At 39.7% G+C, this 12,967-nt stretch overlaps 1 protein-coding gene across 1 annotated transcript; it reads left to right on the forward strand.

Moving 5' to 3' along the window:
- The first annotated feature begins 1,689 nt into the window (after window positions 1-1,689).
- Window positions 1,690-8,902, forward strand: LOC306977582 (TNFAIP3-interacting protein 3-like). Its single transcript, XM_079575975.1, has 10 exons — window positions 1,690-1,732; window positions 2,770-2,845; window positions 2,940-3,034; window positions 4,625-4,687; window positions 4,765-4,830; window positions 6,481-6,582; window positions 6,689-6,811; window positions 6,907-6,984; window positions 8,114-8,239; window positions 8,366-8,902. The coding sequence occupies exons 1-10, from the start codon at window positions 1,730-1,732 to the stop codon at window positions 8,483-8,485; spliced, it is 852 nt and encodes a 283-aa protein (XP_079432101.1). The 5' UTR covers window positions 1,690-1,729; the 3' UTR covers window positions 8,486-8,902.
- Window positions 8,903-12,967: the final 4,065 nt, after the last annotated feature.

Consider the following 12,967-nt stretch of genomic DNA (forward strand, 5'->3'; position numbering starts at 1 on the left):
AAATGATAAAAATACAAACAATATAAAAGAGATTTTTGATTTAATTTCTTCCCTTTGGAGTCTGTTAAAGACCAATATGCTTTTCGGTCTTGCCTTGAAATGGATTCAAATTTTAAGTAAGATTAATCATGTTTTGATTAAGATTTATTTTGGCCCTAGGTATATAGCTTCTTGCACTTTTCAATCTAAAAACTTCAGTAAATATCAAATGACTTTTCACACATTTTATGGTAAACATGTCCCTTATCATGATTATTTACTGCATTGCAATACGTATCGTATCGGCCCCTGGGTATCGTGATCGGACTGTGACAAAAGTGGATCGTCCCAGCCCTCATAAACACATCAAAAATACTGAAATATTCCTTTCGGAAAATGTCTTAGAGAATACACAGACCCTTAAGGTCCGTATATTGTACAATAGTATTTGTACGCAGGGGCGGACTGGCCATAGGTCCATTCTGGAGGAGCACAGAAGGGCTGCTGGCTTGAGGGCCCTCAGCCTGTAAGGGGGTGCTGCTACCCGGCCTTGCAATTGCACAGCCAAGCAGCAAAAAATAAATAAAAAAATCTCTATTCTATTTGTTTAACAGCTCTGTTGTTCATTGGTGACACAGCAATTGCGCAATAAAAATTAGGCCTATTATAAATTGATGTAAAAATATGTCATTGTGGACGCGTATGTTTATACTAACTTGGGGCTGGTCAGAGTCCAGGGCCGTTTTTTTAGTCCCAGTCCGCCCCTGTTTGTACGCAGTCAGTGTGAGGAGGTTTGGGGTAAAGTAAAAGCCTGCCATCCTGAAAATGTGCCAACCGTCTGAAATATGGTCAATTTACTATATTATGTGAATGTGACTTTAACTTCTGATACTTCTCGGCCAGGACACTCAATCTGGCTTTATTAAAGGCCGCTCTGTTCACAATTATCTACGCCTCGCACTAGACCGACTAGACTACAATTTCCTCATTGATAATGAAGGTTTCATATTATTCTTAGACTTCTACAAAGCCTTCGATATGATTGAGCACAACTTTATGTTCCAGGCTTGGCAATCCTTTGGCTTCGGGGATAACTTTGGCTTCGGGGATAACTTTATCAATGTTATAAAAACTCTATACAACAACAACAACAAAACTTCTTGGCCAGGACTCCCTTGAAAAACAGGTGTTCAATCTCAACAGGACTTTTCTCTTTAAATAAAGGTTAAATGTATAAAAAAGAGATACTGCAGCTTTTGTTTTATGCTTATATTCTAGCACGTGATCTTCGACCCTAGCTAGCTCGCGCGCAGCGTGTATTCAGAATCACAATCCTTTACCCTTAAAGGAAAGAGAAGCCGCGGAGGAACGGAAAAGGAAACTCTTGGTATTTAGCGCCTCCTCAGCTGCCTAAACAATCCGCCCATAAAAACTGTTGACTCATCGTGTTCCGTGCGTGGATAATATTTCACTACAGCGTGTTTTTTGCTCGTCCTCGCACATACCGTCAGGGCGTTTCGTCTTACCGCACGCGCCGCTGATCAATCAGCTCGGACTTTCCTTTACTCCCGCTCAGGCTATGAGACAAGCCCCTCCCCCCCCCCCCTCCCGAGAGGGAATCCCATCCGCTCATTGGACAACGCCGGGGGTTTTTACACGTGACGCACGCCTCCGCTTTTAAACTGCAGTGTGTCTGTCACCCGGAGCAGTCGCGAGGGAGAGACGAGACGGGAGAGCAAAACAACAGCACATGGTGAGTTAGTCTGACGTCCGAGCGCGCGCGTTATCAAGAGGACGTTTGTGTAGCTTACGTTTATTATTATGTTACGTCTTCCCTCGGTTTGCGTCAGTGCAAACCTGCACACGACAGGGAAAAAAATATAATAAAACGTTTATCAATGTTTTATCCAAATTTAGGAGTAGCGTTCATTAACAAACAAAAGAAAAGAAAAGGCTAATCTACATTGTAACTCTAGAATGTTCTCTTTCCATTGTGTATAAACTATTAGACCTTTGCAAAAAAATAATAATCTATATTACAGTTCCAGAATTGTAATAGAAATTATGCGTGTGATGTTATGCATTTTTTTAATTATTATTATTATTATTATTATTATTATTATTATTATTATTATTATAATTTACAGGTGTACATACATATACATATGCGGTGTCATATCATAGCTACAGCATGGCAGTTAGCATGCTATCATGGCAATGTCATTCTTAAATTTGCCATTCAATTTGCAATGTTGAAGGTTCTATGTCTTTATAGATTTAAAACGTGCTCATCCTTCATAGTGATTTTACTTTGGCTGTTTCGTTTTCTGGTGAGCTTGGTCAGTAAATAATTGTATCATTTGCCAAAAAGTTATTACATCATTAGCCTAGAGATTTTTAGAAGTATTCATATATATTTGTGTTGTAAAGTTATGTTACAACAAGTTACAACGACAGCGAGTCAAAAGTCAAATTTTAGGTACTTTTGCTTTACTTGCATTTCATGATTAATGCGCTTTACTTTTACTTTTAGAATTTGACTGAAAGTAAAAGTATTTCGCGTGGCGGTCCGAGCAGTGATATTTTTGGGAAGCGCCGTTTGATGAATCTAAAAGCTGCATTAAATTCGTTCTGATCCGAAGCATCACAATTCCACATAAAGATAACACACGTTAACTATCTCATCTGATGCTTTAACTTAAGTCAATTCTTTGCTCTTGTATCTCTGCTAAAGTCAACTTTTTGAATACTCCACCCACCACATAACAAACATGATTTTTAATGTTGCAGGACAGTAGCATGGACCGGTTTCCCACAGTGAGCTCCGGGATTGGCGATCAGACCGACAGACTCTATCCATCACTGCCCACCGACAGGTACACGTCCCTCCCCACACCCATATAAATCATATAAAAAGTTATTACGCTGTGCTTTCCACTCAAACTTACATCCCTTCATCTCCAGGTTGGAAGTGTGCGTCATGAACAGGCTCTCTGCAAACGCCTTGGACGGCGCCTCCGCTCATTGTACTGGAAACCCTCCGGAAAACACGCCGGTACGCTCACTTCGAGTCGCGCAACTTTGGAATATACGGTACACGAAGTCCGGGCTATAACCAGCGGGACAGCCGGCTCGCAACTTACCACATTATTCACACGGCCAGCGCGTTACTGGAAGCACCTCGGGTCAAAACTTCCCAAAATATGTAAAAAGGAAGTTCAATAGATGTATCCCGATTTCGCAACTGAATTGTAGCTGGTAGTACGTGGTGGGTTCAGGAAGTATTTCGCTCTGTCACACAGATCAAAATATTAAATACAGTCAGGGTTATATCAGAGGATGTACTTTTCTGTATCTTTGCCAATCAGAGGAATTTCTTTTACAATTTCTAATCAACGCGTCATACAAGCCTAGCCGAGGGGAAAGAAAACCTCTCATGGGAATCACAATTATTCACAATTTTTTAGCCGTTTCATAAACATATTTATCACACACAAATAAAGTCAAGTCAAAATCGGGTCCATGTGGATGTTTTTTTCACAGCAAATTGTTCAGTAGAAGCGAAAATCGGCACTCGTTAGCTAACTTTGCCTGAAGCTAGCGTTAGCTTTGCTAGCTTCCTGGTTAGCATTGTCCGTTTTTCTAGGTATTTATGGCCTGTTGAACCATTTTGTTCCTCGCCGTGTGTTTGTATTTTTATGTAGTAGAAAAGTATGTTCATAATTCAGCCTTTGCGTTTTAACCTTGTCTCGTGTACGTTCAATATAATGCACTGGCCCAAATAAATAAGATTAAAAACAGTATATTTCAGTCACATGACCCAAATATGAAAAAAGATTATCCTATTGGCTTGTTGCACAATGTGGCTACGCTAGTTCCTCTGAGCTGAAGCTGCGGGAGCTGGTACTTCCTGTCCGAATTAAATTCCAGTAAAACTAGCTTAGACCCGTTTGAATCTTCGTGTTTCCTAAAGATTCTGTGGTGGACGGTGAGTTCCTGGCAGATGATCACTTCCTGCAGGTTAACGAGTTGTTGTACAGTGTAAATATTTCCGTAGAGGAGACGTCTATGTTTATAAGGATCAGTGAGTTTGTCTTGAAGCTAAAGGCTAACATTCATTTCATGCATTACACAATTGGAAATAGTGCCTTTTATTAACTTTTTTTTTTATAGCATGTTAGCCTTTAGCTTCAAGACAAACTATCAATCCTTTATGATCACAGGTGTCTCCGATCTGAACTCGCTACATCAAGGTTTGAACACACAGTAAATGATCATCTACCGGGAACTCAATGCCCACAACGCAATCTTTAGAAAATATGATTATTATTCCAGGAAAAGAACACAGACAGGAAGTACTGGCGCTCACAAGTCCAGGTCAGAGGAACTAGCAGAGCCACACCGTGCAACAAGCCAATTGAAGCTAAATTTGAAATGTTTTGTAACCTGAAATAAATGCTGTTTACAGTTGATTTCGGGGGTCACAATCCTCGGACTGTTGTCACTATGAAATTTTAATTTTCTTTTTTTGCCTAACCATTCAAATGTATTATTGTAGCCTAATGTGGGTCGAATCACAACATGTCAGACTGCTACATAATACAATTGTACACTTTTCCTAAGTTTTATACACTTTTATTTGTAGGACCAGGGGAGACTGACGAGGATGAGAGAGCAGATGGACGTTTTAGAAATGCAAAAACAAGAGGTAAGCGCTGAAAAACGTCCAAGTCGTCTCAAAATGTCGCTCCATGTTCCTTAAACCTTATTCCTCTGCTCGCTCAGCTGCTCTCCATCAATGAGAAATGGGCCAAGGAGTACCACGTCATGGTGCGGTACTACAAAGAGAAGGTAAATATTTCGTTAGTTTTGGGGAAGGATTTGCCCGCCGCAAAGAGAAGCGGGAGGCGGGTTTGTTGTTTTGTCGTAAAGTTTTGGAACCACACTGGGTCGAGTTGGCGCAGAGGGGGAAGAGAGATACAGACCGTGAGATTTGGGCGTGACTGAAACCGACCGTGGAGTATTACAATAGATTTTACAGAAGGCCCTGGGATAACCACGCGGGCACTGTGGTTTCAGGAAGTTTTCAGAGCTCTTTGAATCATTCTCAAACTACACTCCCGTCGTGAGATATTGAAAATGTGCTGATGTCACTCTCGGTGCTTTGTGGTCTTCCTGAATTTATGATGAGGTAAAGTCATTGTAATACCCAACTGGGAAATCAACAAACTGCGTGCCTAGTCATTTATATTAGTGATGAAATCATTATGCTGATATACCGTTTGTATTTATCCAAGTGCACCCACAAAACCAGCAGTAATAGCAGTAGTGATGCCGCCCACACTCTAAGAGAGCCAGTACAGAGTCTTGATAACTGGGAGGATGTTGTGTCTTTGGACAAGACACTATACCCACTGAGTGTGGGAATGTTTGTGTAGTTGCAGCTCTTTCTCTCCCTTTAAATGCATATTGCCTTTGTCAGTTGTGGGTGTCTGCAAGAACAGTGGGCCTCATTCATGAACATCTTCTTATGAAACTTGTTCAAATCCGTGCTTACGAAGGCAGTGTCCATGGAGTAGTGCGCGCCTTTGTAATCACAAGGTTGTACTCCTCTTTATCAAATTACGTTAATGCAGCGGCATGCCAAAGTTTTAGCCGTAATACATTAGTACTTTACTTGCCATTAATAAAAGTACAAGTGATATTACCAAGTAATTCCTCAAAAAACAAGGTATCTGTGATTGGGTTCCATCAGGAGCAGATCGTGAACCCAACCGGAGACTTTTTTTGTGCGTAACAGTCCTCCAGACTGTTCTTAGGATTTGTTCTTATAGAGGAATGTTTTCAGCCAAGAACAAGTTTTGTGAATGCCAAAAACCTTCTTAAGAAGACGCTAAGAATCAATTTGTGCGCAGGAAAGTGTTGTGAATGAGGCCCAGTATCTCAGCTATGGATTGGCTTGTGCACCTCCCCTTGTAATAATATAATATAATATTTAAGGCCTTTACCCTCATTTCTTTTCAAGTAGTGGGCTTACATTTCCCTCATTATATTGTTATCTTGCTAGTTATTGTTTACATTTCACTGACAGTTCTTGTGAATAGTGGAAAAAGTACTTAGACCAATCAAACTGCCTTTAGTGGCCTTGCACCTGTGATGTGCGTATATTTATACTGCTTGTATGTTACTGACAGTACTTGTGAAATGTGAAATGGCTGTAAATCCATCCCTGTGAAGAAATGTGATGTTAGAACTGTTTTAGTAAAGTCAGGGATGAGTGTGAACCACAAAATCAGTTTAAAATCCATAAACATGTGATGTGAAAGCCTTGGTTTGGGATAGAAACGCAGTATTTTTTATCACAGATTTCTTTTTATTTGCCAAAAACAATTGTATCAAGAGCAGTTTTACCCCCTCTGTTTGTGTTAGAAAGCAGCACGTTAACATTTTTTTTCACGAGAACTTGCAGCATTATCTCAAAACTCTCTTTTCCTCTCATAGCTGCGCAACCTCAAAGCGCCTCTACCACAAGAAAGCGGCGGTGACTCGGGGGGAAAGGGAGTTCACGTGTGCAAACTCAACTTACTCAAAGACAGCGCCGCGGTGAGTCATTTCTGGAAAGATTTGCGCTTTTTTTTTTTTTTTTTTTCAGAAATATGCCATGTCGTTATTGTACATGACTAACTCCGGCGGCGCATCTATCTCTCAGGCAGGATGTGGCGATGACCCGGCGAAAACCCAGAGTGAGGCAACAAGACGGCTGCAGGAGCAGAACAGGGCGCTGGCCAGGAGGGGGCAGCACCAGAATGAAGAGATCGCACGGCTGAACAAGGTGAGACGACACAGCCGGGCAAAGAGGAAGTCAGCGCTGTATGCTTGAAAGGATGGAATGTTGACGTAGAATGTTTTCTTTTGTGTTTTTCCAAGGCTTTAGAAGAGGCACTTGAGACCTCTTCGTCTCAGGAAATGAGCAACGAGGCACTACAGGACATCTGGAAGCATCAGGTATGTGTACATTAGGGGTCTCTCTTTAAAAAAAAAAATATTACAACACTTTTTGGAGATTTATCTGAATCATTAGATTATTCCTTCTTCAACTTCTTTGTCTTTCAAACTGTATTAATGTGAATGATTAGGACTGCGTTCTGTATTGTTTTGGTAGCACAACACTGAGGTATTGGTTGCTCAATTAATATAAATGAAAGAAAAGCACTGGCTGAAAAGAGTGGTTCTCAAAATTTATTCCAAAAATAACAACTGCTAGTGTTTGCAAAGCCCACATTGCACGTTCACATAGAAAATCTGCCTCCTTAAAGGGATATTTCAGGATTTTTGACATAGGGATCTCATTTCCTATTCAGAGTGTTGCTGATTTCTGGACATATTTTTTTTGTAATTCATGCAGTTCTTATATTTGAAGAGTTTCGTGGCGCTAGGCTAGTGCAAGGCTAGCGCATGTCTACAGTATCAGCTAGCCTGCATTAAAAACTGACCCGCTCCACAGTGCACCTGAGGCAAATCACTTATAACACCAGACTAACCATATAAATGTCTGTGTCCATGAATAATTTCAACCATTTAGCATTTAAAATAGCTTATATTTGAGCAGCATCAGCTTCGTGGTTGTATAAGCTAAGCAGCGGTGGAGTGATCTGCTAGAAAATAGTCCCTCAAAATGTGATCATTCATGTGATGCAAGGTCAGTTATATTCCAAAAAATATTCTATCAACACAGACATTTATATGGTTAGTCTGACGTTATAAGTGATTTGCCTCAGGTGCTCTGTGGTCAGACTGTTTTTAATGCAGGCTAGCTGATACCATAGAAATGCGCTAGCCTTGCACTAGCCTAGCGCCACGAAACTCTTCAAATATGAGAATTGCATGATTTACAAAAAAGAAATCAGCAACACTCTGATAACTATGAAATGAGGCCCTATGTCAAAAATCCTGAAATATCCCTTTAAGGATCCTCCTAAAATGATCTTGCGACTCCCAGGCTGAGACCCACCGGTCCAAAGCTCTGACAATATGGCCATCTTTTCTATCTTTCTAGAACCTATCTAAGCCTCAGTATTGATCAGTTCTGTGGTTTGTCCTTTTCCTCAAATGCTTCATGTGTTGATTCACGCAGGCCGAAGTGTATAAAGAAGACTTCCTGAAAGAGAGGAAGGACAGAGAAGCGCTCAAACACAAGTACCTACAGCTGGAGGAAAAGTATAGAAGAGTCCGCAAAGAGCTGCTCACCCTCAGACCTCAGGTACAGCAGAATACACATACAGAATACACATACAGAATACACATACAGAATACACATACACATCATAACCCAGTCAAATCGACGGCTGAAATGTGTGATTATAACTCTTTTTTCTGCCTTTCTTAGGTTACGTGGGCGGCAGCGTCTCCGTCAGAGTGTCAATGCACCTGCAGTCAACCAAGTCCAAGAGAGAACAAGCCATCTACCTCTGACAATCTCCAAAGACGCTACACTTTAAAAGACTAAAAAAACAACGTCCACCTCACAAACCCATCAGGTCAGTTCAAACTGTGAAGCCGAGACGATTATCCACAAGCGGAGACCATGAAGTAACACCGTGGTTCTCCTTATGTACTTTTCCTTGTGGTATATCGGCCTGCGTCTACCTTTAGTTTTTATAACTGTTTGTTGGCGATTTAAACTGTTTTCTGGATTCTTTGTTTACAAAAAAATGTATTTGTGAATATGTATATTTAAAGAAGTCACCGGTGCCGACCAGTACCAAGTTCACTTTCTTCAGTATTTGCCAATTTTGCACCTTAAGCGAGCATAAACGAAGCATTAATTGTTTCATATACTGTGGTCGATTATATGTGTACTTTCTACAATGCGCAGGTATATATTTTTGGTGTATTTGGGGGATTTATTATTTTCTGTTACTAAAAGATGGTTTGTTTTTGTGTTAATATGTAATTAAAAATGGTTGTATTAAAAGTGGCTCATGATTGACTTTATACGTGGCTCCCCTTTACATTTTCTTGAGTATTTGGGCGACAACAGCACATCTATGCAAACCTGAGAAACCGTTCTTTAATATTTGAAGGAATGACAATATGTAATCAGTGCAGTCACTTCCTGTACTGCTCATATTCTTGGGCTGAGCATATTGTTTATCTCTGGTGACATCTAGTGGAACAAGTGATAAAGTACAACTCAAAAAACATCTGATAAACTAAATGTAGATATTACTGACTACAGACACATTGAGAATTGTTTAATAATTATCGAGAATAAAATGTTAAAATCAAACTTTCCTGTGTATGTTTGCTATTGATGTAACTATGTTTAACCCCTTAACTCCCACCTGAACCGAGCACATTTTCTCCAGTTTGGATTTACCCCAGTCCAAAAGCTTCTGGAAAAAAGGTGTGAAAATAGCGACAGAACTGAGATGAAAACAATGATGGAAATGTGACAAAAAAGTGAGAAAACGTTGATGAAAAAGTGGCAAAAATGTCACAAAAAATGGACAAAAATTTGATTTAAAAAACTGACGAAGAAATGACAAAAATGTGACAAAAATGTGACAAAATGCTAAAAAAAGATGTGATAAAAATTTGACAAAAAATTACCAAAAAAAATGACAAAATGTGATTAAAAAAAATTGACCAAAAAATGACAAAAAAGTGACAAAAAATTTATGAAAAAGTGGCCAAAATGTCAAAAAATGGACAAAAATTTGATTAAAAAACTGACGAAGAAATGACAAAAATGTGACAAAATGCTAAAAAAAAAAGACATAAATGTGATAAAAATTTGACAAAAAATGACAAAAAATTACAAAAAAATTACAAAAAAATGACAAATGTGATAAAAAAATTGACGAAAAAATGACAAAAATGTGACAAAATGCTAAAAAAAAAAGACATAAATGTGATAAAAATTTGACAAAAAATTTCAAAAAATGACCAAAAAAAATGACAAAATGTGATAAAAAAAATTGACGGAAAAATGACAAAAATGTCACAAAAAAGTTACAAAAATGAGTTGAATACCCAACAAAAAAATGATGGTAAAAAATCTAATGACGTGAGGAAAAAGATCCTCTCGTTTCAGGCGGGAGTTAAGAGGTTAATGCTACATCAAGATGAGAATATACAACACTTAGTAGTATTGAATTTTGTGAATAGATTACCATGAAATATTGGCAGTGCATTGGGTCACCACAAGGCTGCGTCCTTGGTCCACTGTTCTTTCTCTAGGCTTTTAGAACACAATGAATCTCCCTCGTCCTTACTTCACCTTTTCCTTACTTGTTTTTATCCTTCGCTGTGTTTATTAGGCTGTGTTCCAGGAGGCAAATCTTTCCTACTTTTTCGGTTTGTTTTTAACTTTAAAACTCCCTGATGGAATTTTTATAGCGTTGCATTTTATCATATGTTGGCCCGTGAGCAGCTGCAGTGTATTACACTCTGTTTACAGGCTGATTGTCACCATTCATCCGCTGCCAGATTCAGATCCAATTTCCCTGTGGTTGGAACGGGATCACTGCGTTTACAAACGGAAGAGGACATTAGCAATGAAATATACAGGTTTGGATTAGCACACAGCTTTGAAGGCCACAGGTTACATTATACAGCATTTATGAAAGTAATGAAGAAAGTTATAGTGTTTTGAAGACAACTATTTGACATTTGAGTTCAAGCTCGGTCTTGCACACAGAGGCTGGATGAATGCAGTTATGCAGTGTTAAAGGCCCTCGGGAGGAAGGTTCAGTTTTGTTTTGTGCTTCATTATTATTAATTAAACAACCTACAGGGCAATCACACAGGTAGGAATTGCACCGACTGTCTCCCGGCAGCACAAACACCTTGGGGCTCGTGATCTCGTGTTTCCAAAAGCTCTACAGGGTGATTTTTTTTGGGCAATTGGTCTCAATTTATATCGTGCTTTTCCACCTACATTAGGCACACGAAGCACATTACAGCAAGAACCACTCACACATTCACTCTCTCATTCATTCACCAGTGACACTGCAAGCGAGGGAGGTGAAGTGTCTTGCCCAAGGACACAACAACAGTGTGCACCTTCAGGAGGCAGGAGTCGAACCCCCAACCTTCCAATCATGCGACAAGCCGAATTTTTTTTTAAATGTGGTTTATGTAATTGATATCATGAGTTAATGAGGATGTTGGAACTAACGACTCGCTGCAAATGTGGCGTGAGCATAAACTGCCTGAACTACAAACTGTAATTCAACAAAATAAACTGTGATATATTCTTATGTCTCTTGTCCACTCAGAATACGAACCTGTGTTAGCCTTTGGGCATTTACCCTTTTTTCCTGTTTTAAACAGGTGGCGTTGTGGTAACCATTCTTATAGTAATAAAAGTAAAGTTCTTCTGCCCCTATAGCGCTCGGTTACACAGATGACTCCCACAAGGACCACTTGGCTCTGACCCCCCTGTGACGGTGGGAAGCACTTTTTATGTCACGACTGAAACAAAAATCTGAATTTACTCTCATGCAGTTACTCACAGCACTCAAGTTTCATTTCCTCAAAGTAGCCTTTTTACTTTGACCTGAATATTTAGTTGTGTCACTACCTTTTACTTCTAGCTACTTGAGTAATTATTATTTATTTATTTTTTTACGTTGCTCTTACTATATTTTTGTCTACTCTACCTACCTCTGATCAGGCCTAAACCACATGTAAACCAGGCCAAATACAGGTCGACTACAGATATAAACAAGACCGAGGCTACAGAGGAGGAGCGACCCCAGTGATCGTCAAACAACCTCTCGCTCCTACAGCTGTGGGACAGAGGCCGAGCAGGCACCTGTCTGTCTGTCTGTCTGTCTGACTGTCTGTCTGTCTGACTGTCTGACTGTCTGACTGTCTGACTGTCTGACTGTCTGACTGACTGTCTGTCTGTCTGTCTGTCTGTCTGTCTGTCTGACTGTCATGACACTCAGGGGCCGATCCACTACACATTGCGATACAGTAAGCAGTTACATGAAGTGATATACTGACCTTAAAATGTGTCAAAAGAAAACTGTGTGTCCAAAGTGTAAAAACCAAACGCCGTTTATTGAAGTGAAAAGTGCATTAACACAAAATGTAACAAAGTGCTGTGGAACTGTCACTGGAAAACGAAGAGGTGCGGGATAAAAAAATGACTCCAAACACAAGTACTGAAAGTATTGCGATACTTGATGACGTATCGATGCTTGGTATTGCAGCACAAAGTATTGCAATCCGATCAAATCTGCTGTCACGCTGGTGTTATACATGGCGTGTGGTTGGGTGTTGCAGTATATATATAGGCCTATTGTTAAAGGGGCTAGATGCAAGTCGGCCATTTTATACTCACTACTGCCACCTCAGGCCATATGTGTAACTGCAGCTTCTATATTAAACTCGTGCATGACGTGAAGTGACACCTTTCTGAGTGACAGTGCAGGATTTTAGAGGCAGTTGTGGTGAACAGGTCTGGGCTCATTCTACACATTAGGACATGGCTGGAACATGTAGGGGGAGGAAAATACTTAGTTTTAACATTTTTAAACTCCGTATAGTCCCTTTAATAAATTGAAGCCAGGGGAAAAAATTTACATGTATACACTGATGTTAAAGTACATATGTTGGGCTTTAATGCTTTTTATATTTAATGCTTATTTCACTGAAGCAGCAATTTTAATGACGAAATGTGGGGCAGAAAAGTTAAAGTTATTTGAATGTTTCAGTTACTGACAGGAAGTGACATAGATGTAGGTAAAGTTCCTCAGCAGTTTGACTCATGTCCCAGTGACATAACATGGTCGGCACGGCAACAGTTTAAAATCATTTTCCTCTACCTATGTCACTTCCTGTCAGTGTCCAATCAGGAAGTGAAACTATAAACATCATTAAAATTGCCAGACTAATGAAAACTGGGCACAATGTTTGGCAAAATCTTCAGTATATAAGTGTGTTAACTCTGTTTTGGCTAAAATAGTGTCTGTGT

Source organism: Gobius niger, assembly GCF_951799975.1.
Source record: "Gobius niger genome assembly, chromosome: 18".
NCBI classification, from domain to species: Eukaryota; Metazoa; Chordata; class Actinopteri; order Gobiiformes; family Gobiidae; genus Gobius; species Gobius niger.